We start from the raw sequence: 22,204 nt of genomic DNA, 5'->3' as shown, positions 1-22,204 counted from the left end.
TAACATGTATTTTTTGTTTAGGCGGAAACTGAGCCTTACAGATGTGAAATTTTTAAGAAAGGGAAAAAGTCATGGTTGAGAACTAATCAGTCTTTCTTAGAACTATCTCATGCTTTCTCTATGCATCCTTATCAAATCCAAATACATAGTAATGGGTTAGAAAAATCTAAATAGGTACGTGTTTTATTTTTCTGTTTCCTACTAGAATAACATAAGCCTGGTAATGTTCTGTATCTACTATCTGACATTTACAGTTCCTCTCCTGTTTTAAGTAAACATCAGGTACTTAGCTAATTAAATATAATATTAATAGAGTCTTGTTTATAGGAAAGTGTCCACTTTCAGGATGTTGTGTGTAAGTCTTGATAAAATTACATAGATAATGAGTGTACTCTCTTTTCATAGGCTGACCTTGAAGTCACCACTGCCTGAAAAGGGCTCAAAACAAAAAATGATCTAAGGGTTGAAACAAGATAAGATCAAATTGATGTCATGGTAATTACATGAAGGACCATTCAATCACTGGGTGGAATTTACTGTTGATCCCTGGGCTTAGATGCAGGTGGGAACATGCAGTTTTTATTACTCTCCTGGTATAAAAGACAAGTGAGAACTTTATTAACTGTGGTTACTGAGAAATCACAAGGCAAAGCTAAAATCCCTCTTCAGATCCACAATCAACTGCCCTGAACACATCCTGCAAAAAGTCCTGAGGAAGGTAATATAAATGAAACAATTTCTGGGATTTTAATTGAGTAAGGAGTATAATATTCTATAATATAGGTCAGCTATGCATAAGCCTTCGTGAGGAGAGAGACAGACATTTACACGTTCTCTTTTCGGCGCTCATGATTGAATTGGGAGGAAGTCTGCAAAACTGTGGTCTGTGATCACAGGCTAAGATGTTATCTAACAGAAACCAGAAACCAAATGTCTCCTGCTGAGATCTGCAAGTGCCTGTCAGTATCTAAAAAATTTTCTTCAAGAAATATTGGGTGTCATTTGAAAGACTTTAGTTTGAGTGGTTTACAGGGGTCAGGTAGAAGGAGAGTAGATATTATATAAGTTGCGGATACTGTTTTACCATCAGTTTTTATTTATTTGTTTATTTATTTATTTAAAGATTTTTGTTGTTTGTTTTAGAGAGAGAAGGCATGAGAGAGCATGTTATTTGGGCCAGGGGCAGAGGGAGAAGGGGAGGAAGAATCTCTAGAAGACTCCCCGCTGAGTGGGGAGCCAGACTCTGCTGGGTCCAAGGACCCTGAGATTACGATCTGAGCCAAAATGGAGAGTCGGACGCTTAACAGCCTGAACCACCCAGGGGCCCCTAATCAGTTTTTAAATGATGCATAACTATATCTTCAATCTGGCCAGTGATAAAGCTGCTCACTTGTTTAGCCGAATGAATGATCAGAGCTTCTGGTATCTTCTGAATAGATGTTTTCCTGTAGACGTGAATAGAGTCACGCTGAAAATTTTTGGACAACATTGTTTGCATTTTCTTCTTTCATCAAATGCTACAAAAATAAGAGTCAGAGCTATTTCTCCAGTTATTACTGATGACCTTGTAATTCTGAATCTCCTGACTAAGTCTAGTTGGTTGTGTTCCAATGAGAGTTTCTGGAAACTTTTGTTAACCTTATATTTACATGAGCACTAGCTAAAACGGCAGCTTATTGGGAAAGTGAGACTAGAAAATAAAAGTGCTCTCTTGTCCCTCTTTATTAGTATCAAGAAATAGGATTTAGGTGCATGGAAGAATTATGGGTCTCTTGGGGAATGCAGAAGCTCCATTTAAACGTCATAGGAGCTTTTATTTCCTAAGCACTTACAATCCTTTCCTCACCTCAAAATAATATATATTTTTTTATATTAGATCAGAGGACTCTTTTTAATTTTCCGAAGATATCTTTTTCTAATTTATTTTTATTTATCTTTTAAAAGATTTTATTTATTTATTTGACAGGGAGAGAGAGATCACAAGTAAGCAGACAGAGAAGGGGGAAGCAATGCAGAGAGCCTGATGTGGGGCTTGATCCCAGGACACTGAGACCATGACCTGAGCTGAAGGCAGAGGCTTAACCCACTGAGCCATCCAGGCACCCCTGAAGATACCTTTTAAATAATTACTTGACCCAACACCAGATCAACTATTTAAAATATTGGTCATCCAAATTGTATTGTAATACTTTGCTATAGTTTGAATTATTTAAAAAAAAGATAAGAACAGTTACCATTTATGAATAGCTCATGTGCTTTCATTTCAATTTTAACTTTGGTTTTGGTTTAAGTTTCCTTTCTCTCTCTCTCTTTTCAGTAATAGAGTTTTTGAAATTTTGAGTCATATTTCTTACCATTTCCTGCTGAAAAGGGTAGCATGTGAACAATGCTAGAAAAGCAATTGATTATGTTCCAGAACAGAGTCTTGGTTTCATTGTACATTTCTTATAAATGTGGGACTCAAATTTACATGAAAACTCAAAGTAAAGCTGTGAAATAGAAATAGTAAAATTAGAAAGTAATGTACATCTTGTCCAAAAAGAGATCTGGATAATCTGCTTTCACAAAGAGAAAATGTATAGGAATCAATTAATATTTCCATTGAGAACAGTACAACCCAAAGCACCAAACTCCCTTTTTTTTTTTTTTTTTTTTACAGATTGTGAATCCTGGAGTAGTTTGTTATCAGTTTATGATCTTTGCAAATTCTGGTCTTGGTGTGTAACATTTCAGCATTACATATTGTAATGTTGCACAAAGTAATCTGGTAATTTCTTGGTTCATCAGACTCAGAGATAACATTATAAAAATGCTCTAGCATCCTTAATACAATAGAGGGTTTAAACAGGGCTTAGGGCTCACAAGAGGGTTTAAAAGGGGCTGAGGCTGAACTAGTGTGGAATCAGGGGCAATATTGGGAAACAAATTAGAGAAGACAATTGTAACAGCATGATCTATAGGTAAATCAATGTCCTAAAGGAGGTAATGGATTAACTAAGTAGGGCTATAGAAGTGGTATAAGTGGAAGAAGTATGATCTTAGGAACAGATCACTTTCCACGTGACCTTGGCTGATCCCTTTAATTTTCTGAAGCATAGTTTTCTAGTCTAAGAAATCTGTGCCACCACAAGTCTTTCCTCATATAGATGTAAAAAGATTCAAACAAAGGACTGTTAACGTGAAAGCCAATGTTTCCTCCTTTCTCCCACAGTCAGACACCAGTCCTCACAACTCGATCAGGTATAAAATGCCTCTCTATCTGGATGGAATGGCTTTTTTTTTTTTTAAGATTTTTTTTTTATTTATTTGACAGAGAGAGATCACAAGCAGGCAGAGAGGCAGAGAGAGAGGAAGGGAAGCAGGCCCCCCACTGAGCAGAGAGACCGATGCGGGACTCGATCCCAGGACCCTGAGATCACGACCTGAGCCAAAGGCAGCAGCTTAACCTACTGAGCCACCCAGGCACCCTGGAATGGCTTTCTTGAGGCTGTTCTGAAGAAGGTGAAGTCAGATAAATATGTAAAATCAGAAATTACATGGGCAAGTTATATTTAAGCTGGCATAACATAATGTTGCTCTAGACAAAAAAATGTCGGCATCTTATTTAGGGATACACCATCCGAAAAAATCATCTAAGAACGCCATTGTAAAATATAAAGATTTGAAGGCTGTATAGTGAAGTGTGGTTCAGAGCTTGGAGTTTGGAATTGTAAAGAGATATTCGAAAATCTAGGCTCCACTAGCAACAAATTTTGTGACTTTGTCTGGGTTACTTTGCCTCAAGAATTTCTTTAGCCAAAATGAAAGTAATACTTGACAAGATTGTCATCAGCATTGAATATGTTTATGCGTTCAAGGTGCCCAAAAGAACATCTAGCGCACACAAGTGCTCCATTAAATGTAGGAGTTATTTTTAAAGCAGAGTTCTTATTATTACCGAAGCCAGTATTGCAGATACTGTGTATAATGCTCACTCCAATTTTTTTTTCACACATTGCTACATTTCCCAAATAGAGTAAACTGAATACGTGTTATAGAAATAACCTCCACAGAGGAAAAGTAAGAGGACAGTAGAAAGAGGAGAAAGCAGAAAGGCAAGATTGGGGTCCTATATTTCAGACCCTGGAGGAAAAATTTTTGTTGTAAGAGAGAGCAATAGATATTTGTTCCAGTGATCTATTGCCGTGAATCCAATTACCCCAAAACTTAGTGGGTAAAACAAGCTACTGTTCTGTCAGTTCTGTAGGTGACCCTGGGCTCACCTGGGCAGTTTTTCACTTGGGTTTCTCAGGTGTTTATGGTCAGGTTGTGGCTGGGGTTGGAGTCATCTGGAGGCTCAACTGGACGGGTCATCTAGGACGACTTCTTCATTTCTTACTGCTTGGCCTTCTTTTCTCTCTCCGTGTAGGTTAACTTCTTCTTGCAGGGTGATCTCAGAGTAGTAGCACTTTCTATCTGGTAACTGTCTTTTTCTTTTTTTTTAATTTAAGATTTTTATTTATTTATTTGACAGAGAGAGAGAGAGGGAACGCAAGCAGAGGGAGTGGTAGAAGGAGAAGCAGGCTTCCCGCTGAGCAGGGAGCCTGATGTGGGGCTCAATCTCAGGACCCTGGGATCATGACCTAAGCCCAAGGCAGCCGCTTAATGACTGAGCCACCCAGGTGCCCCTGGCAACTGTCTTCTAAGAGACAGGAAGCAGGAACTGCCAAGTTAGGGCCTGGATACACCTAACAACCGGCCCAATATTGTTCCTGCCATATTCTATTGGTTTCAGTAGTCAAATGGGGTATAGAAATAGACACACTGTGGGTTTTCTTCCTCTTCTTTTCTTTCTTTTTTTTTTTTTAAGGTTTATTTATTTGCAAGAGAGAGAGCATGAATGGGGAGCAGCAGGCAGGGGGAAAGGGAGAAACAGGTTCCCCACTGAGCAGGGAGCCCAATGTGGGGCTCAATCCCAGGACCGTGAGATTGTGACTTAAGCTCAAGGCAGATGCTCAACCGACTGAGCCACCCAGATGCCCTAGACACACTGTGTTTTGTTGTGGAAATGGCAAGGTCATGCTACAGAAGGAATGGGCTGAGATATATTTTTGTTTCCACCTTTGGGAAGTACAACCTGCCACAGAAATGAAAAACTTAGGGGCAATGAAAAACAAAGGAGCTTCTCTTTGGAGCTCTTCTGGTGTTTTTATTACAGAAAAACAAATCCTTATAAAGTAAGATACCAGGGAAGAGAAATCAATAACCCTGCCCATCTATTCTATTATTGAAAAACTTCAAGGCAAATGAAATATGTTTTTATGCTTTAGTGCTATTAAATGGGAATGATGTGTGGTGTGTCAAAAGATTGCATCAAAATAGCTCAGAGAAACATAACAAAATACAATGCACAAATTTAAAAAGTTATAAGAAACATTCTTATATTGCTATAATAATGCTCCATATGAAACTTTTCTAGCCTTTGGATATTTTATTTTTCTGAGTGAGAAACTGATACTATCCAGTGTTTTATTCCTGCCAGCATTTATTATTCCAATAATGTTAATTTTAAAAATTGGGTATTTTTAAACAGCAAACACTTGAAATTCTCATTTAGAACAATATTTGTGGTGCATAGAGTCCATTTTATCAAAATTTCTTATTGATTTAGTATACAGACAATTTAAAAAATGCTGATATGCCAGGAAAACCAGAGGGTAATGGAAAAACCAAGATTTTAATTACATAATTAACATTGTAACATGCCTTTAAATAAAAATTAAAGTAGAAAGTGTGCATCTTATTATAAGCCCCTTAAATTTATTCAATTAAGAAAAGAAACTTCTTGGGGCACCTGGGTGGTTCAGTGGGTTAAAGCCTCTGCTTTCCACGTGGGCCCGTGATCTCAGGGTCCTGGGATTGAGCCCCCGCATTGGGCTCTCTGCTCAGCAGGGAGCCTGCTTCCTCTTCTCTCTCTGCCTGTCTCTCTGCCTACTTGTGATCTTTGTCTGTCAAATAAATAAAGAAAATCTTTAAAAAAGAAAAGAAAAGAAAAGAAACTTCTTAAAATATGATGGTTAAAAGAATGGTCATAGGGATTAAAGTTATTTTCATAAATCCATAAGCCCTTGAATTTTCTTCTAATTACTGCTTGCTTTTTTCCTTTATTTTTAAAATAAATATTTAAGATAAATATCTCAAGGTCATCTTTTGTTTGGTGCTTCCTTATGGAAACCTCTGTTCTGTAAGACAGAAATTGTACAAGTTGTGCTGTATATTTCTCTTGTCCATGGAACCCCTTTTTTCCATTTCCTTTCTCCCCATTTCATCTGGAAAACAAGTTGGATCCCTTTGAATGTTTTGTGAAGACACAAAGCACTGTTGTTGTTTTTTTGTTGTTGTCGTCGTTTTTTGTAAAGCACTCTTTGACATTTATTGGACCTCCTCCCTCCACATGGCTTTGAGTTACCAGGATGCAGCACCCCAACCACCCAATTTTTCTCCTGAGCTCTTCTACTGAAGAATTTGGCCTTCACCATGACAGGTTGTTCTGGCAGCTTTCCTTTCCCCAAAACTTTGCAGTAGCCAGATCACACCACATCAATGATAAGAGCAGCTCCAGTCCTGTTTCTGGCCACATTTCTTCCAGTTGGCTGATGGACTTGGTCCCATATTTTGTCAAGGTTGATAGCTGGGCAGAAGCTCTGGTTCCATGTGATAGTGGGCTGTAGTTCCAAAGAAGGTCACAGTATCTGCACAGATACTGTGCAGATACTGCAATACTGGCTTTGGTAATAATAAGAACTCTGCTTTAAAAATAACTTTTCCAAAGTAACCTGGGTATGATTTGTTGAAGTTGATCCTGGGCCGATGACGCATGCCACCAGGACGACCCTGGGCCCTGGGTGCTTCCGGTGCTTGCCCAAGCAGCATGGCCGTGGCTTACGTTCCCCAGAAGTTTCCGAGTCTTTCTCAGCCTGGATGGCATCTCAGCATCCCCAGCAAAAGAGGCACAAAATGCTGTTATGTGACTCATAGACAGAAATCCCATCCCTGATACTGCCCCTGATCTGTGTGACTTCACTTGGCCTTATTTTCCTCTGGATTCTGGGATGCTTTGAAGCCACTGTTTGCCACCTATAGCTGCTTCATAAGTTATGGGGACTACTGAATCCACGAAGCCCCTGAACAAATATCAAAACACTAAAATATGTATTTACTGCTATAGAGATTCTCTTCCGGTCAAGTAGGTGCGCCTTATTCTTATTTGCTTGTCATCTCTCCTTTTTTATGTCCTCCATCCAGCAAATGCCTCAGTGTTAACAAATACTTTCTTTACAGCATTCTTCACCTCTCATAGTTACTTGCCTTTGTATCTGGGCCAGAGAGCAGGAAGCTTATTCAAGTCTGTGTCACCAGTGTATGGCTTGGTGCCTGACATGTAGCAGGTGCTTATTCAAAGACTTTAAGTCTTTCAGAGGTTCAACTTGGACCTTAAATTTTGCACTTAACGACATTGAACCCCCCTCAAATTATCCCAAACTCATCTTTTTATTTATTTATTTTTAGCCTATTTTAAATTATTTTTAAAAAATTTTATTTACTTATTTGAGAGAGATAGCACAAGAGAAAGAGAGAGAGCATGAATGAGGGGGGAGCTGGGAGAGGGAAAAGAAGACTCCCACAAAGCAGGGAGCCCCATGGGAGGCTCAATCCAGGACCCTGGGATCATGACCTGAGCCAAAGCACTTAATTGACTGGGACACCCAGGACCCCCTCCCCCAAACTCATCTTTTTATAAGATAGAGAAAATAGTAATTATCTGTATCCAAGAGTGGATGAAATGACCAGGGACAGATTGAGGGAGCATTAACCAGTCTCTCCTTGTCTCCCCAATTGCTCAACCATCCACATCACTATCTTTGGAAAAACCGTCAGTGAATATGTTAACGGGTCTGAAGGTCTCTGTGTGCCTGGAAGCAATGTTGGAATGTCTAGAACCTAGAGGATCATTGAGGCTGGGGGCTGGAACATGGGATCATGCAAGACACTCATTCTGGACCTGCGGTGCCGAGCACATTATAAGAACAAGGTAGAAACCCATTTACTGCACCTAGAGCGCGAGAGCGAAGAAAAGTAGTTGCCAGGGTCACTCCAAGCTGAGTTTCCTTACTACTGGCCCCAGGCTCTTTAAATTCGTCCACCTAGTAACAGAGGCAGTCACTTAGCAGCAGGCAGAGGGGGTGCTGACTCCGTGGACGTTGTGGGATGATGGATGGCAAACATTCTACTTTCCCTTGTGACATTCCTCCTTCAAATCTTTCCTCAGGTTGAGCTATGGCTATCTTCTCTCACCAGGCAAGACACAGAACTAACAGGCCGAGCCTCTGTTTGGTAAATGATTATCGAATACCTTTCTCATGCCAGGCAATGTGCCAAGGATTAAAGGCTCTACCTTAAAGGTTCCCTTTCATTCGTTACTATTCACTGAAGGCAGCTGGACTTTTCCTCTCCTTGGTAGTTAGCTGAGTTCAATGGGGCTAATGAGGTGAAGGCTTGAGTTAAGTAACCCTCTAGAAGTCAGTTACATTTCTACTGTTTTGTTCAAAAAGAATTGTGCCTCTAGTCTTAGCCAGTCATCTCAAAAGCGTGCTATGAGTCAGACGGGCGTCTTGGTGTGGAGAGTGTGGATGAGTCACCCCTCCCATCACCACCTTTAGAAAAACCGAAAACCTTATTCTTTGGTGGTGGGGGGTGGGAAGGAATAGCAGCATCTTTGCAAGTGAAGGGCAGGATGTCACATTGTACCAAGCACTTGTAATCTTCTTGGAGCAATCTTTGATATATATGTACATCTCCATATATGTGTGTATACATGTGTGTACAGATATGTGTGTACAGGCCAGAATTGTCAATAGACAGGTGCCTAACTTTATAAGGATTTTTTTCTGCCATAAAAACAGAGCAGAGGGGCACCTGGGTGGTTCAGTTGCTTGGGTGAACGCCTTCAGCTCAGGTCATGAACCTGGAGTCCTGAGTCCCATATCTGGGTCCCTGCTCGGTGGGGAGTCTGCTTCTCCCACTGACTCTCCACCCTCCCATGCTCTCTTTCTCTCAAATAAATAAAAAAAATGTTAAAAACAAGCAAACAAAAACAAACCACAGAGCAGAGGAGATACAAAGAGAAGCGCCCTGGTTATTCCTTGCCCCTAAGTTTTCATGTGATAGTGGGTTGTATTTCCAAAGAAGGTCACAGAAGTATCTTAGACTAAATTCACTCTGTAGTATGACAGTATGTGTGCCACTTCCATGTCCAAAAGTGGGGTGTCGATTTTCGTACCCCATTTGACATACAGGGTGTGTATGTGTGTGTATGTTTCGAATACTTGGCCTATCTAGCTAGCTGGTTAGCTTATATGTACTGGTAGAGCGTTTACCTATTTTGTAAATAATTTAATTTATTAATTTATATAATCACAATAAATAATATGAAAACAATAATATTAAATTATGGCAATAATATTCTTCTATATTTTCAAGAATGTTGTCTTTTCCTCAGTCTTAGCAAATTTAAATTTGTGCACACATATAGTTTGACGTAAACTAAGAGATGGGACACCCAATTTAAACCTTGAAGCTCTTACATATGCTTTTTATTAAAGCCTTCTTTTAAATTCTTATGACTTTTATATCTCAGCATACAGTGGCTTCTACCTGTGGCATATTCAACACTTAGAGATTCACATGTTAGCCAGCTACAAATTAGGGACTTGGTGAGAACATAGAGTCTCTAATGAATTTATTATTTGAAATTATTTTATTTTAATTTATTTTATTCAACATTTATTCTAAGCCCCCATTCAAGAGTTATCTTGTTCTTTAATGACAGCTCTACATTAGCAACTTTGGGTTGATACTATTATTATTGTTGTAAAGTCCCAGTGCAACATAATTGCATCTACTCTGTGCAAGACCCAGCCGCTGGGGTTGGTGGTGGATCAGAGGGGCATAGTTTCTACCCTTAGGAGGTTTTCACGGAAATGGAGAAACCAACATGTACATTACTGGCTAGAGTTCAGGGCAAATTGTGGAGAGATGTATTCCGGCTTTGGGGTTGTGTGAAACCTTCATGGGGAGGCTGGCAGCAGGACCACTTCTTAAATGACTGAGGTGGACGGACCGAGATAGAGGAGAGAGGATTTCCCGGCCAAGTTGAGAAAACGCACCTTCTGTTGGATTCACACCATTCTGATGTGGCAGGTGGTGGGAGTTAAGAGTATGTTGGAGCACTGACCATGGCGTCAGATGTAGAGAGTCTGGGATGTCTGCAAGGTACCCACTTGCAATCCCAAAAGAGGCTGAGGTCAGGAAATCTGAATAAGATTGAGCATACTTTGCAAAATAGCATAAATCCCAGCTGGACATAATTATTTTTCCTGTCTTGATTCTTAATGTTTTCTCCCAAATTCCAAAGCAGAAAGACCTGAAGGTGATTCGAATGATAAAAATATTTATTTAAATGTTTTCAGGATTTGAAGGTTAATCCCTTTCTGCTTGATTAATCCTATTTCTTTTTTAAAATAAAGATAAAGTCACTTCTGCTACTGAAAGCTACAGCAATGGTGACTTTTGTTCTGCTTTTCCAACCTGCTCTTCACTTTACCATAAAGCCGATTCTGAAATGTACGTTGACTTCATGCTCTCACATTCTGCAATCTTGTTATAAATGTTTCTCTCTGAATTAATTCTGATATAATTGTTCACTGCATAATGCTGAATTTTCATAATATATGAGCTGCAATATCAAAGCACAAAAATGATTCTAGTTTAAAAAAGGAAACCAGTTTCAATTCTGAAAATTTCCTTGTGGCTTTGTAAATCACTTAAGCACTGGTTCTCGGACTTCGTGGTCTCAGAAACTGTTTATGCTCTTAAAAATTGTTGAAGAGTCCAAAGAATTTTTTATGAAGTTGTATTTCTCAATATTTACCGATTTAGAAATTGTGTTAGAAAAAGTTTTAACACATTTATTCATTTTAAAACAATAAGATTTAGCCTATTATATATTAACACAAATATATATTTATTAAAAAATGACAACTCCCAAAACAAACAAACAAACAAACAAACAAAAAAGCAGTAAGAAAGATGGCATGTTTTTATCTTTCTGTAATTTTTTTTTCTAAAAATTGGCCTAATAGAACACAGCTAGATTCCCATGTTCATCTTTACTCCATCTGTTGCAATTGCATATATCATGTAGCCTCTAGAAAATTTCTCTGAACACTCATGAGAAGCTGAGAGTGAAAAAAGTGAATAGCATCTTAGGGTTACTATGAAAATTGTTTTGACCTCACAAACTCACTGAAAAGTTTTGAGAGTCCCCAGATCACACTTTGAGAACCACCAACTCAGAACAATATTTGGTGCTAATTAGGTACAGATAAATAAAACCCATAATTACTTATGTATAAGTACATACATCAGGGAGAAATAATAACATACCTCTGCTTTAGCCTTACCTATATTCATATAGTTTGTTTTTCTGCATTACGAACTGTTAGTTCTGCTGACAATTTTTTTCTTAAAAGATGTATAGGTAGATATAAACCTTTGGCCAAAATATGGTCTCATTCTGTCAATCTGCATGAAAAATAACCACAAATTTTGACTCGTGCAATTTTAAACCTCATTTTAGAATGCCCTTTTTTAAAAAAATAAATTTCCTGTTTTGAAAAATTATAGATTTAGAAGAAGTTGCAAAAATATGTACAGAGAAGTCCTGGGTATACTTTAGTCAGTTTCTCCCGAAGATAATACTGTGACTAGTTGTAGTACGATGTGAAAACCAGGAAATTGACATTGGTACAACCCACAGAGCTTAGTCAGATTTCACTTGTATTGTGTGTGTGTGTGTGTGTGTGTGTGCGCGCGCTCGTGTGTGTGAATGTGTGTGTAGTTCATGCAATTTTATCCCGTGTGTACATTAGTATGACAACTATGACAATCGAGATCCAGAACTGTTCCATCACCACGTGGCTCCCTTTATAGCCAGTCTTATCCCCCCTCAGCTCCCTCCCCGACACTAACTCCTTAAAACTGCTAATTTATTCAGCATCTCTCTAATTTTATTATATTATATAGAGTGTTATATAAATGGAATCATACAGCATGCAACCTTCACTCAACACAAGACTCTTGAGCTCCATCTGCCTTGCATGGATATCAATAATGTATTCCTTTATGTCGCTATATACTATTAGCTCATGTGGATATACCATTGCTTGTATAACTATTTATCTACTGAAAGTGTTTGGACTGTTTCTAGTTTTTGTCTCTTATAAATAAAGCTTCTCTGAACCTCTCTGTATATAAGTTTTGTATGAACATAGTTTTCGTTTCTTTGAGATAAATGCCTGAGTACAACTGTTGGGTTATATGGTCGGTTTTATAAGAAACTCCCAAATGGAGCACCAGGGTGGCTCAGTTGGTTAAGCATCTGCCTTTGGCTCAGGTCATGATCCCAAGGTTCCGGTATCAAGCTCCACATCAGGCTTTCTATCCAGTGGGGAGTCCGCTTCTCTGCCCCTCCCCTGGCTGATGCTTTCTCTTTCTCTCTCTTGTGTGCCCACTCTCTCTCTCTCTCTCAAATAAATAAAATCCTTAAAAAAAAAAAAAAAGAAAGAAGCTCTCAAATGAGTTTTCGTTTTGTTTTTCCCCAGCAATGTTTGAATTATCCTATTTCTCTGCATCCATACCAGTGTTTGGTATTATCATTATGTTTTGTTTTAGCTATTCTGATGGGTATATACTATTTTGCTGTAGTTTTAATTTGCATGTTACTAAAGGTTGATGATGTTAAATGCTTTCCATGTATGTATTTGTCATCTGTATATTCTTTCTGCTGCAAAACCTATTTTCTTCTTCTCTCTTTTAAAAATATTTTATTTATTTATTTGAGCGGGGAGGGGCAGGAGAGAGGGAGAGAGAGTATTTTAAGCAGATTCCCTGCTGAACGCAGAGACTGACTTAGGGATCAATCTCACGACCCTGAGGCCATGACCTGAGCAGAAACCAAAAGCCAGTCACCTAAAAGACTGAGCCACCCAAGTGCCCCTGCAATAGCCATTTTCTAATTATATTTTTTTCTTTGGAATTTTGAGAGCTTATTGTCTATTCTAATACTAACACTTTGTTGGATATGTGGCTTGCAAATATTTTCTTCAAGTCTCTACCTTGTATTTTTATCTTCTTGACAAAGCATTAACCCACAATTTAGATGAGGTCCAATTTATTAATTTTTCTTTTATGTGTCATGTTCTGTTGTTAATCCTAAAAACTCTTAACCTAGTCCTTGGTCCCCCCAATTTTTTTCTAAAAATTTTATAGTTTCTCATTTTAGGTTAGTCTATAATTCATTTTCAATGATTTTCATGCAAGGTATGAAATTTGTATCTAATTTTTGTTTGTTTGCCTATGGATGTCCAAGTGTACTGGCAGCCATTGTTGAAAAGGTTGAATTCCTGTTAAATTGTTTTGGCATCTTTGTCAAAAGCCAGCTGGCCATATTTGTGTAGGTCTATTTCTGGGTTCTCTATTTTGTTCTTCTGGTCTATGTATCTATCCCTCTGCCAATATCACTCAGCTTTGATTACTGTTGCTGTATAGTAAGTCCTAACACTAGGAACAGCGATTCCTCCCACTTTCTTTCTTAAATTGTTTTAGCTATTCTAGATCATTTGCCTTTCAATAATAATCTTGTCTCTGTCTACAAAAGCTGTTCTGGGGTTTGGATAGGCATTTCATTCAATAAAAAAGATCAATTTGGAAACAACTGACACCTTTACCATGTTGAGTCTTCCAGTTCCTGATATGTCTCTCCATTTATTTAGGTTTTCTTTAATTTATTTCATTAGTTTTTTTTTTTTTGGAATTTTCAGCAAAGGAGTCCTGTATATATGTTGGTAGATTAAGTATTTTATTTTCTTTGGAGCAATTGTAAATGGTATTGTGTTTTAAATTTGTTTTCACATTATTGTTTTTAGTATGAGGAAATGCAGTTCATTTTTGTGTGTTGATCTTACAACATGCCATCTTGTTGAGCTCACTAATTAGTTCCAGAACCTTTGCTGTAGGTTCCTTTTTTTTTTTTTTAAACATAGGTGATCGTGTCATCTATATATATAATTTTATTTCATCCCTTTTATTTTGTGTGTCTTTAATTTCTTTGTCTTGCCATTTTACACTGGCTAGAACTTCCAGGACTATACCAAATAACAGGTAAGAGTGATATCCTTGCCATGTTGATGATCTTGGGGGGAAAACATTCATTTTTTTACCATTAAGTATGATGTCAGCTGCAGGTTTTTTGTAAATGCTCTTTATCAAGTTGAGAAAACTTTTGACTCTTGTTTGTGGAAAGTTTTTATTATGAAAGAGTATTAAATGCTGTCAACTGATATAACAAATCATTTTTTTTCTTCTTTATCTTACTGATATGGTAGATTACATTAAATGATATTCAAATACTGAACCGACCTTGCATATGTGAATTATTCCCAGTAGATCATATATAAATCTTCTTATACATTGCTGAGTTTGATCTGCTATTATTTTGTTTAAGATTTTTGCATCTAATTTCATGAGGTATACCGGTCTTTCATTTTCTTTCTTGTGTTCTTTCTTTCTTTCTTGTGTTTTTTCTTTCTTTCATACTGAATTGGTCTAGTTTTTGTGTCAGGGTAATTGTGGCTTCACAAAATGAGTTGGAAACTATTCCTCCTCCTCTATTTTCTAAAAGAGTTTCTGTAAAGTTGGTGCTAATTCTCCTTTAAATGTTCTGAATTATCTTTTTATTGGTAATTGATGCTCTGTTCATCTTATCTCCCATGGTTTGAACATGAGTAATCCATAACACTTTCACTTAAAAAATAGGAATAAAACTTACCCATTTTATCTTATATGAGGTTTTTGTAGGAAATGTAGGGATACAATCCAATTCCCTGTTTGCCCATTCTCAGGTGCGGCGAGGTCAATGCTGGCTATGGTCAATCATTCAGCTGACAATGGCTAGCCTGATCTTATGCCCTCAAAATGCTTAGGTAAAGCTGTATCTACGGGTATAAATAAGTCAAGAAATGCATTTAGGAAAACTCTGATAAACATTCTCTGCTGTCTGCTCTTGCCACATTGCTGGGTTAGCATTTACTGTTGCACGCTGATAATGAATCTTAGAGCTCACTACTAAAAGCGGGAAAGAGAGACACCTGAGTGGCTCAATTGGTCAAGCAACTGCTTTCAGCTCAGGTAATGATCCTAGAGACCCTGGATTGAGTCCCACATCCAGTCCCACATCAGGCTCCGGGCTCAGCAGAGAATCTGCTTCTCCCTCTGACCCCTCCCCTCTCATGCTCTCTCTCTCAAATAAATAAAATAAATCTTAATAAAAAAAAGCAGAAAAGACATTATCCTTTCCTTCTCCCTTTTTTAAAAATATTTTATTTATTTATTTGACAGACAGAGATCACAAGTAGGCAGAGAGGCAGGCAGAAAGAGAGAAGGAAGCAGGCTCCCTGCTGAGCAGAGATCCTGATGTGGGGCTCGATCCCAGGACCCTGGGATCATGACCTGAGCCGAAGGGAGAGGCTTTAACCCACTGAGCCACCCACTGAGCCACCCAGGCACCACATTATCCTTTCCTTCTGTTCTCCCACCTGGGAGTGTAGGAATGGGAAGGATGAACTCGAATGCTTATACATTTTATATATCACATATAAGCTTATCTATTTTATATGAGCTTATCTCTCTCTTTCGCCTTCTCTGTCTTCTAAGACATTATCTAGTTTAAGTTTCATGTCTTAACAATTAAGGACACTGAGGCTTAGCAGAATGATGTATTTAAAAAGAGAATTTTTTATTTGCATCAAGTCCAATTCTATTGACTTATATGTGAAATGGAAAGATTCGATTTCCTAGCTCTTTCCTAAGGAAAAATTGTTTTCTTATTTACATGGCTCCAGAGTGTGTTTGGAGCTATAAGCTGAGGGGTCAAGACACTGATGAGTATTAGTAGTAGTACTGTTAAAACTACTAGTTGTTTTTATGACTGGTAAGCCAATTTTAGAGTAACTTTGTTTTCTTTTTCTGTTTTGCAGGAGAGCCATGGATTACTACAGAAAATACGCAGCTGTCATTCTGGCCACATTGTCTGTGTTTCTGCATATTCTCCATTCCTTTCCTGAAGGAGAGTTTACAATGCAAGGTATGTGGCTGAACGGATTTGCAGTAATAAGAAAAACACACATTTCTAGATGTACATCAATAACTCCATTAATTACATTTCCACTTCCTTTTCAAATGTGATAAATCTCTGCTGCTGGGTACATATCCAGACACTTTTCGACTCTATACATAAAGTTAAGTTAGGTTCAGATAATGTATAGTGAGAATTTATCGAACATGTCCATTTAAATAGCAGCATATACATTTTCATCTGAAATAGATTCCTTATTATTCTTTATCGGAGTTTTATAAGTAGAAAATGCTCCTTATTTAATCAGCTCAATTTTTTTTTTACATTTTTCCCAGAAGCTTTGAGAAGATTTTAACATTTCCTCTGTAGACGAATTTTCACATCAGTTAACAAATGAGAAAAACAACACCATTTTATGCAGTACATTTGCTTTGCTCTATTGTTTGAAAAATCTCTAGAGTAGCTGATATAATTCCGTATGTGATGAAATTGTGAGCTACTCTTGGTTATGGTTTTTCTTAGACAATTGGTAATATTTTAATCCCAGTTCTCTGGTGTGGATGCTCCCTGTCTGATATCAGGGCTCTCCATTCACCAAGTTTTCTTAATTCTGACATATTTTTCTCTGTCAATATTTGGAGTTTCCATGGGGGAAAAAAACAATAGCATGTTCTAAAGGGGAAACTGTTTTGCTTCTGGGCAAAATTCTCCTTTCAGATGAGCATGGTGTTTTCATCTGTCAAGTTTTGTGCTTCCTATAGGCATGCTATTAACACGGATAGAAAATCCATGGTTGAAGACACAGAAACAACTCCTCTTTTTTTTTTTTTTTAATGTTTATGTGAGAAACGAAGACTCTGGAGATCTCTCATGCATATCTGCAAAAATTATTTCCCATGAAAATAAATACAATCAGTACAAATAGATACTATGCATGAAAGTTAACAGCCAAAAAATGTTTATTATTTTCCTTCTATTTCCAATGGAAAAAGAATATTTATCATCTCATAATCGGGGAAAATTCAGGTTCTTTTTTTAAATTTTATTTTTCAATTAAAAAAAAAATAAGCTCTATGCCCAGGGTGGGGCTTGAACTTACAATCCTGAGATCAAGAGTCACATGTTCCACCACTTGAGCCATTTCTTTTTGAGTCATTCTTGGATTATTTTACTCTTTGCCTTTTTTGGTGGTAGGTTGCCCAGAATGCAAGCTAAAGGAAAACAAATACTTCTCCAAGTTGGGTGCCCCAATTTTTCAGTGCATGGGCTGCTGCTTCTCCAGAGCATATCCCACTCCAGCAAGGTCCAAGAAGACGATGTTGGTCCCAAAGAACATCACTTCAGAAGCCACATGCTGTGTGGCCAAAGCATTTACCAAGGTGAGAACTTAGAGGGCCCCAGAAGTTTTCTAACAGTGCAACCTGAGAAATGTCCCCAGAACACATCCATGGGGTTTCATGTCAGAAGTGTCTAATGACCCATCCTTTGCTTCACATTGGTACACGGATTCATCCCTTTACATCAAAAATAACCTGTGGGGACAAGCTGGACTTATTCAGAATGCAAGGAACAGCTGTGGAAGTGATGAGGGGTGGGTTGGAAGAGAATATAACATATGTACACAGGGCAAACCCAAACTTTTAGAGTAAAATATTAGCTGAAATAAAGAATGTACAAACAGAACAAGCATCTGTTTAGTCCGGCTGCCTACAGACAGTGTTATTTAACATTTTTCAGTTTTGTCCCTCCATCCGTCCATCCATCCATCCATCCATCCATCCATCTTTTTTCTCACTTTCCTTTTAGGCCACAGTGATGGGAAATGCCAAAGTGGAGAACCACACGGAGTGCCACTGCAGTACCTGTTATTATCACAAATCTTAAATGTTTTGCAAAAGAGCATGTTGATGACTGCTGATTTCCTGGAGTGAAAAGTTAATTTTTCAGTGTTTATGGCCTTGTGAGATAAAACCCCCTTTTTACTTACCATACTCCTTTTGGTGTGCTTCGGGGATGTACTGCAGCTTTATTGCCTTTCTCATTTTCCTACAGTATAATCAGAAGTCTAGTTCTTTTCATTTGGAGTGAAGTACTGCATTTAGCATGAGCATAAAAAGCTGGTTCCTCTGGAAATAAAGCCTTTTAAACCATCATTCTATCATTGGATTCTAATTTTTTCTTAAGGGTTTAAGCCAGGTACTTTTGATAAGATTAACTGAAGGGAGGGAGCCAATGGGTGAGCCAAGGTCCCATGCACTCAGTGACCCCAGAGAACACTGATCTTGCCAAGATCCTTCTGGTGAGATCCAAAAGTACATCCTTTAGCCAGTGGGCTAGTTATAAAACAATCTGTTGGGTTGAGGAAAGAAAACACAAGAACCTCCATTGCTATTCATTTTTATGTCACCCCTTTGATGACTTTTATAGAAGTATATATACATCAGTATGGTGATAAATGTATAAAATGTATAAATAAATAATTCTGCATAGATTGAGGACGTTTGATCAGACACTTTTTACTGGGAGAAATGTGCAAAATTAGGGAAAAAGAATTAAAAAACACTGCTGTAAGTTTTGAGTGAGACAAAATCCTTCCCAGCCTGAAGATACTATCCACATGGCTTATACCTAGCTAAAAAAAGAGTACATTTTATTAGTCCTTGGCAACAATGTTACAACTGAATGGTGGTTAAGGAAAGGGCATTGTTGTCCTCAATAAAAATTGGGCACTGCTTTGATATTCCACGGACATTGGCTCTTACAGTCCACATTCAAGCCTAGAAGGGAATGAATAAATGATGAGAAAGTACTCACTGAGCCCTCACTGTGGGCTAGATGGGGTGCCAAGCTTTTCACTGTAGTAGAATTTTATGTAGTTCTATCCAAATGCTTAAGAGCAATGTCACATTTATTGAGTATTTATACTTAAAAACAGAGATGGCCCTTCCTCTGAGGCTGATGGCTTTATACATTAAATTATATTAGCTCTGGAAGAGATCAAAGCCACTCAAAAATTCTCTCCTACAGGAGCCTGAAATTAAAAAAAAAAAAATCACACTGGTCACAGATAAAGGTTTCAAAATAATTTCAGTTATCATTAATTTGTCAAGATTCCACTTCTAAATGAAAAATTAGTTCTTAACAGGTTTGTAAACACACTGGGTATCAGAATAAAAAACTAAAATGAGTGCATGTACTTTTTAAGAAAAACACATGAAGATATTACTCCATTTGTTCATTCGTTCATTTATTATACATTTATTTAGTGTCTAGTAAGTGCTGGCATGTTGGTACATTATGGGGATTCAGAGATATCAGGATTCCTGGAAAGATAAGATGGAGAAAATATAATGTAGCTTAATTCAAGAGAACAGCTGATCATTAGTTCATACAGATATTTAATAGATATTCACTGAGAATCTACCATGTGTCAGGTCTGGAGATCTCGTCGGGGAATTCCGCAGGAGAGGAAAGAGTGTCTTTGTCCATCTGGGATCATCTAATTGACAGACAGGGAGGAGACATTCTTATGGTCATTCAGATCAATCAGATCAACCCTGGAGAACATTAGGATGAAATGTCTTGGCGATATTCACTTCCCATCTCAGCATGGGCCAGGCATGGTGCTGGGCTTGGGAAGGTCAAGATGAGTAAGACACAGACTTGCTCTGTAGCTATCCACAGTCCACTGGGGAAGAGAGACATAGGCAAAGAATTACAATCTAATGGGATACATGCTATGGGAGAGGTGTGGGACTTTGGTGGCGCAAAAACAGGGATGGTTAACTCAGCCTGGTAGGGTTTGTCATGGACAGCTTCACAGGGCAGATGATACTTGAGTTGGGCCTAAGAGTTAAGCAGAGAGATGGGGGAGGGACTCAGTCTAGTTGGAGGAAAACAGTAAAAGAAAACATCCTGAGATGGGAACAGGTGTGATGCTCACAGAATTGCAAGAAGTTCAGTGTGACTGGATCACAGGGAGATGGATAAGTCCTGCAACCGCAGAGACAAATGGACACTTGTCAAAGTCCTTGTATAACATGCAGAGAAAGTACACTCCAGCTAGGACAGCAGTTTCTCAAACTAGAAGGCCTGAGGGTTCCAGAGGCTGCAGGATAAAACACCCTTTTCTGCAAGATCGATTTTGCTTGAAGCTTTGGGGAAATATTATTTTGATTTTAAAACAAAGACCAATACATTATAGAATAGAATGTAAAGTTGTAAAAATCAGAGTAAAAAAAGAAACTTTGTGCTGAGAGTGGGGCCCTCCAGACCCTGTTCTTCTGACCCCTCCCACACCTGCTGCGAGCTTGCCTTAGGAGTACTTGAATGGAGGAGGTATTATTAAAGAATTAATATGGTTAGCTTTCCACTTTGGAAAAATCATTTTGGGAGCAAGCAAAGTGAGAGACTGGACCCAGGATCACAAGTTTGCAATTGTCTTGGCACGAGACGGTGCTAGTCTGCTGGCAGTGAGGATGAGAGTAAGAGAACCAGATGGAGTTGGGAGGAATTAGGAGGAAATGAGGAGCTCATTGTGGGTGTGGCTCCTGGCTCTTTGGGTGGCTGGTGGATGACTGGGTCAATAACCAGGAAATGGAAAAGGTTTGCATGGCAGCAGAGGGGGGAATGACATTCCGTCTGGGGCCTGTGAGTTAAGGCGTCTAAGGAATATCAGGTGAACTTCTCTGATAGGCAGCCTGTACAGTGACACGGAGCTCAGGAAAGGACTCCAGCCCCGAGGTACAGGCTTGAGGGTCGTCAGGGGTGGGCGAGGCCAAAAGCACAGGGGCGTTTAGGATTGCTCAGGAGTGTGTGAGAGTGTGATGAAGAGATGCTGGACCGCCAACCATGGATTCTCGGCCAGGCTGGCTGAGAAAATGATTATGTCTTGTGCAACAGTCGAGTTGAAAGCCCTGATATGAGCTCTCTAGAGAACAGATTACAATCTCAACCATAAAAGCAGCGAGGCAGAAGAGAGGCAGGCATGGGGGCTGGACATTTTGTTTCAAGCCTATCTGTGAAAAATTCCTAAAAGAAAGAGGTAGAACGAGCACGTGTTTGAGCGATTATTTTATCCAAAAAAATCTTTATCATTTACCTCAGCCAGAAAGCTGCCTGAAATTCTACCATTTTGAGATTCTTTCCTTAGGACTAAGACACAGTCTCCTGGGCATCTTTTTTCTACCCCCCATGACAACACATCTGACGGAGGCAACACCGTTGACCATTAACCTGAGAGATAAGATAAACAGACCACCGGGTCTGTCTGCTCAGGTCATGGGCCCTGGTTACTAGGGAGAGAGGGGTGTCAGGCGGAATGATGAAAGGATAAAACAAAAAAGCTAGACTTCTACTTCTCTGTAGTTGTATCAAGAATCCTGGAGCCATAACTTCTAAGTGATTACGGGGATGCCACTGATGATGAGAGCTCAACGAGGAGGCCAGGGAACAAGGATGGTTCCTATGACTCAGTCTGTCTCCTGAGAGCAGAAGGAAAGGGCAGCAAACAATGAGAGGGAAAGAGACACAGGGAAGGGAAGAGAAAGAAGAATGGAGGGGGTAGAAAAAGTTGGGGCAGGAAAAACGTGTGAGAGGGATGGGGGAGAGACAAGATGGGGTGCTGGAGGAGTTTGCAGCCTCAGAAGTGGCTGACCGGGATTAAAGCAGAGAGGAAAAAGTCATGGCTCTACACGCTGCCACCTCTTCCTCCACCATTGCTGGAATCCAAGTAATCACCCAAAGTGAAGACCTCTAGCCATTCTGGAGCCTTTGTGCAAATGGATGAAAAATGCCCTCTCTGGGCAGGCACAGCACCTTAAGTAAATGGCTTCAGAACTAAATGGCACAGAAAAGTAGATATCAGTCAGTCCTTAACCCCTTTGTGTAGCCCACACACTGTGTAACTTTCCATGCTAGCCACGACCATGACCTCTTTATCTTAATATGACTGTGGGAGATAATGTCCAAAAC

General features: G+C 38.9%; 1 protein-coding gene, 1 long non-coding RNA gene and 1 pseudogene across 2 annotated transcripts; 1 reads left to right on the top strand and 2 right to left on the bottom strand.

The window, feature by feature from the left end:
* The first annotated feature begins 596 nt into the window (after positions 1-596).
* Positions 597-18,362, top strand: CGA (glycoprotein hormones, alpha polypeptide). The gene is made up of 4 exons (XM_032858069.1): positions 597-718; positions 16,134-16,240; positions 17,426-17,610; positions 18,038-18,362. Exons 2-4 carry the CDS (start codon positions 16,141-16,143, stop codon positions 18,113-18,115), a joined length of 363 nt encoding a protein of 120 aa, XP_032713960.1. The 5' UTR covers positions 597-718; positions 16,134-16,140; the 3' UTR covers positions 18,116-18,362.
* LOC116868064 lies at positions 1,282-4,491 on the bottom strand. Its single transcript, XR_004382732.1, has 3 exons — positions 4,263-4,491; positions 2,355-2,489; positions 1,282-1,445 (listed from the first exon to the last, which is right to left on the bottom strand). It is a non-coding gene; the product is annotated as an uncharacterized LOC116868064 (long non-coding RNA).
* LOC116868023 lies at positions 6,205-6,967 on the bottom strand (annotated as a pseudogene).
* Positions 18,363-22,204: the final 3,842 nt, after the last annotated feature.

The sequence above is a fragment of the Lontra canadensis genome, unplaced genomic scaffold (assembly GCF_010015895.1).
Source record: "Lontra canadensis isolate GAN:19392208 unplaced genomic scaffold, GSC_riverotter_1.0 scaffold14, whole genome shotgun sequence".
In the NCBI taxonomy this organism is placed as follows: Eukaryota; Metazoa; Chordata; class Mammalia; order Carnivora; family Mustelidae; genus Lontra; species Lontra canadensis.
This window is presented reverse-complemented; position numbering and strand designations above follow the sequence as displayed.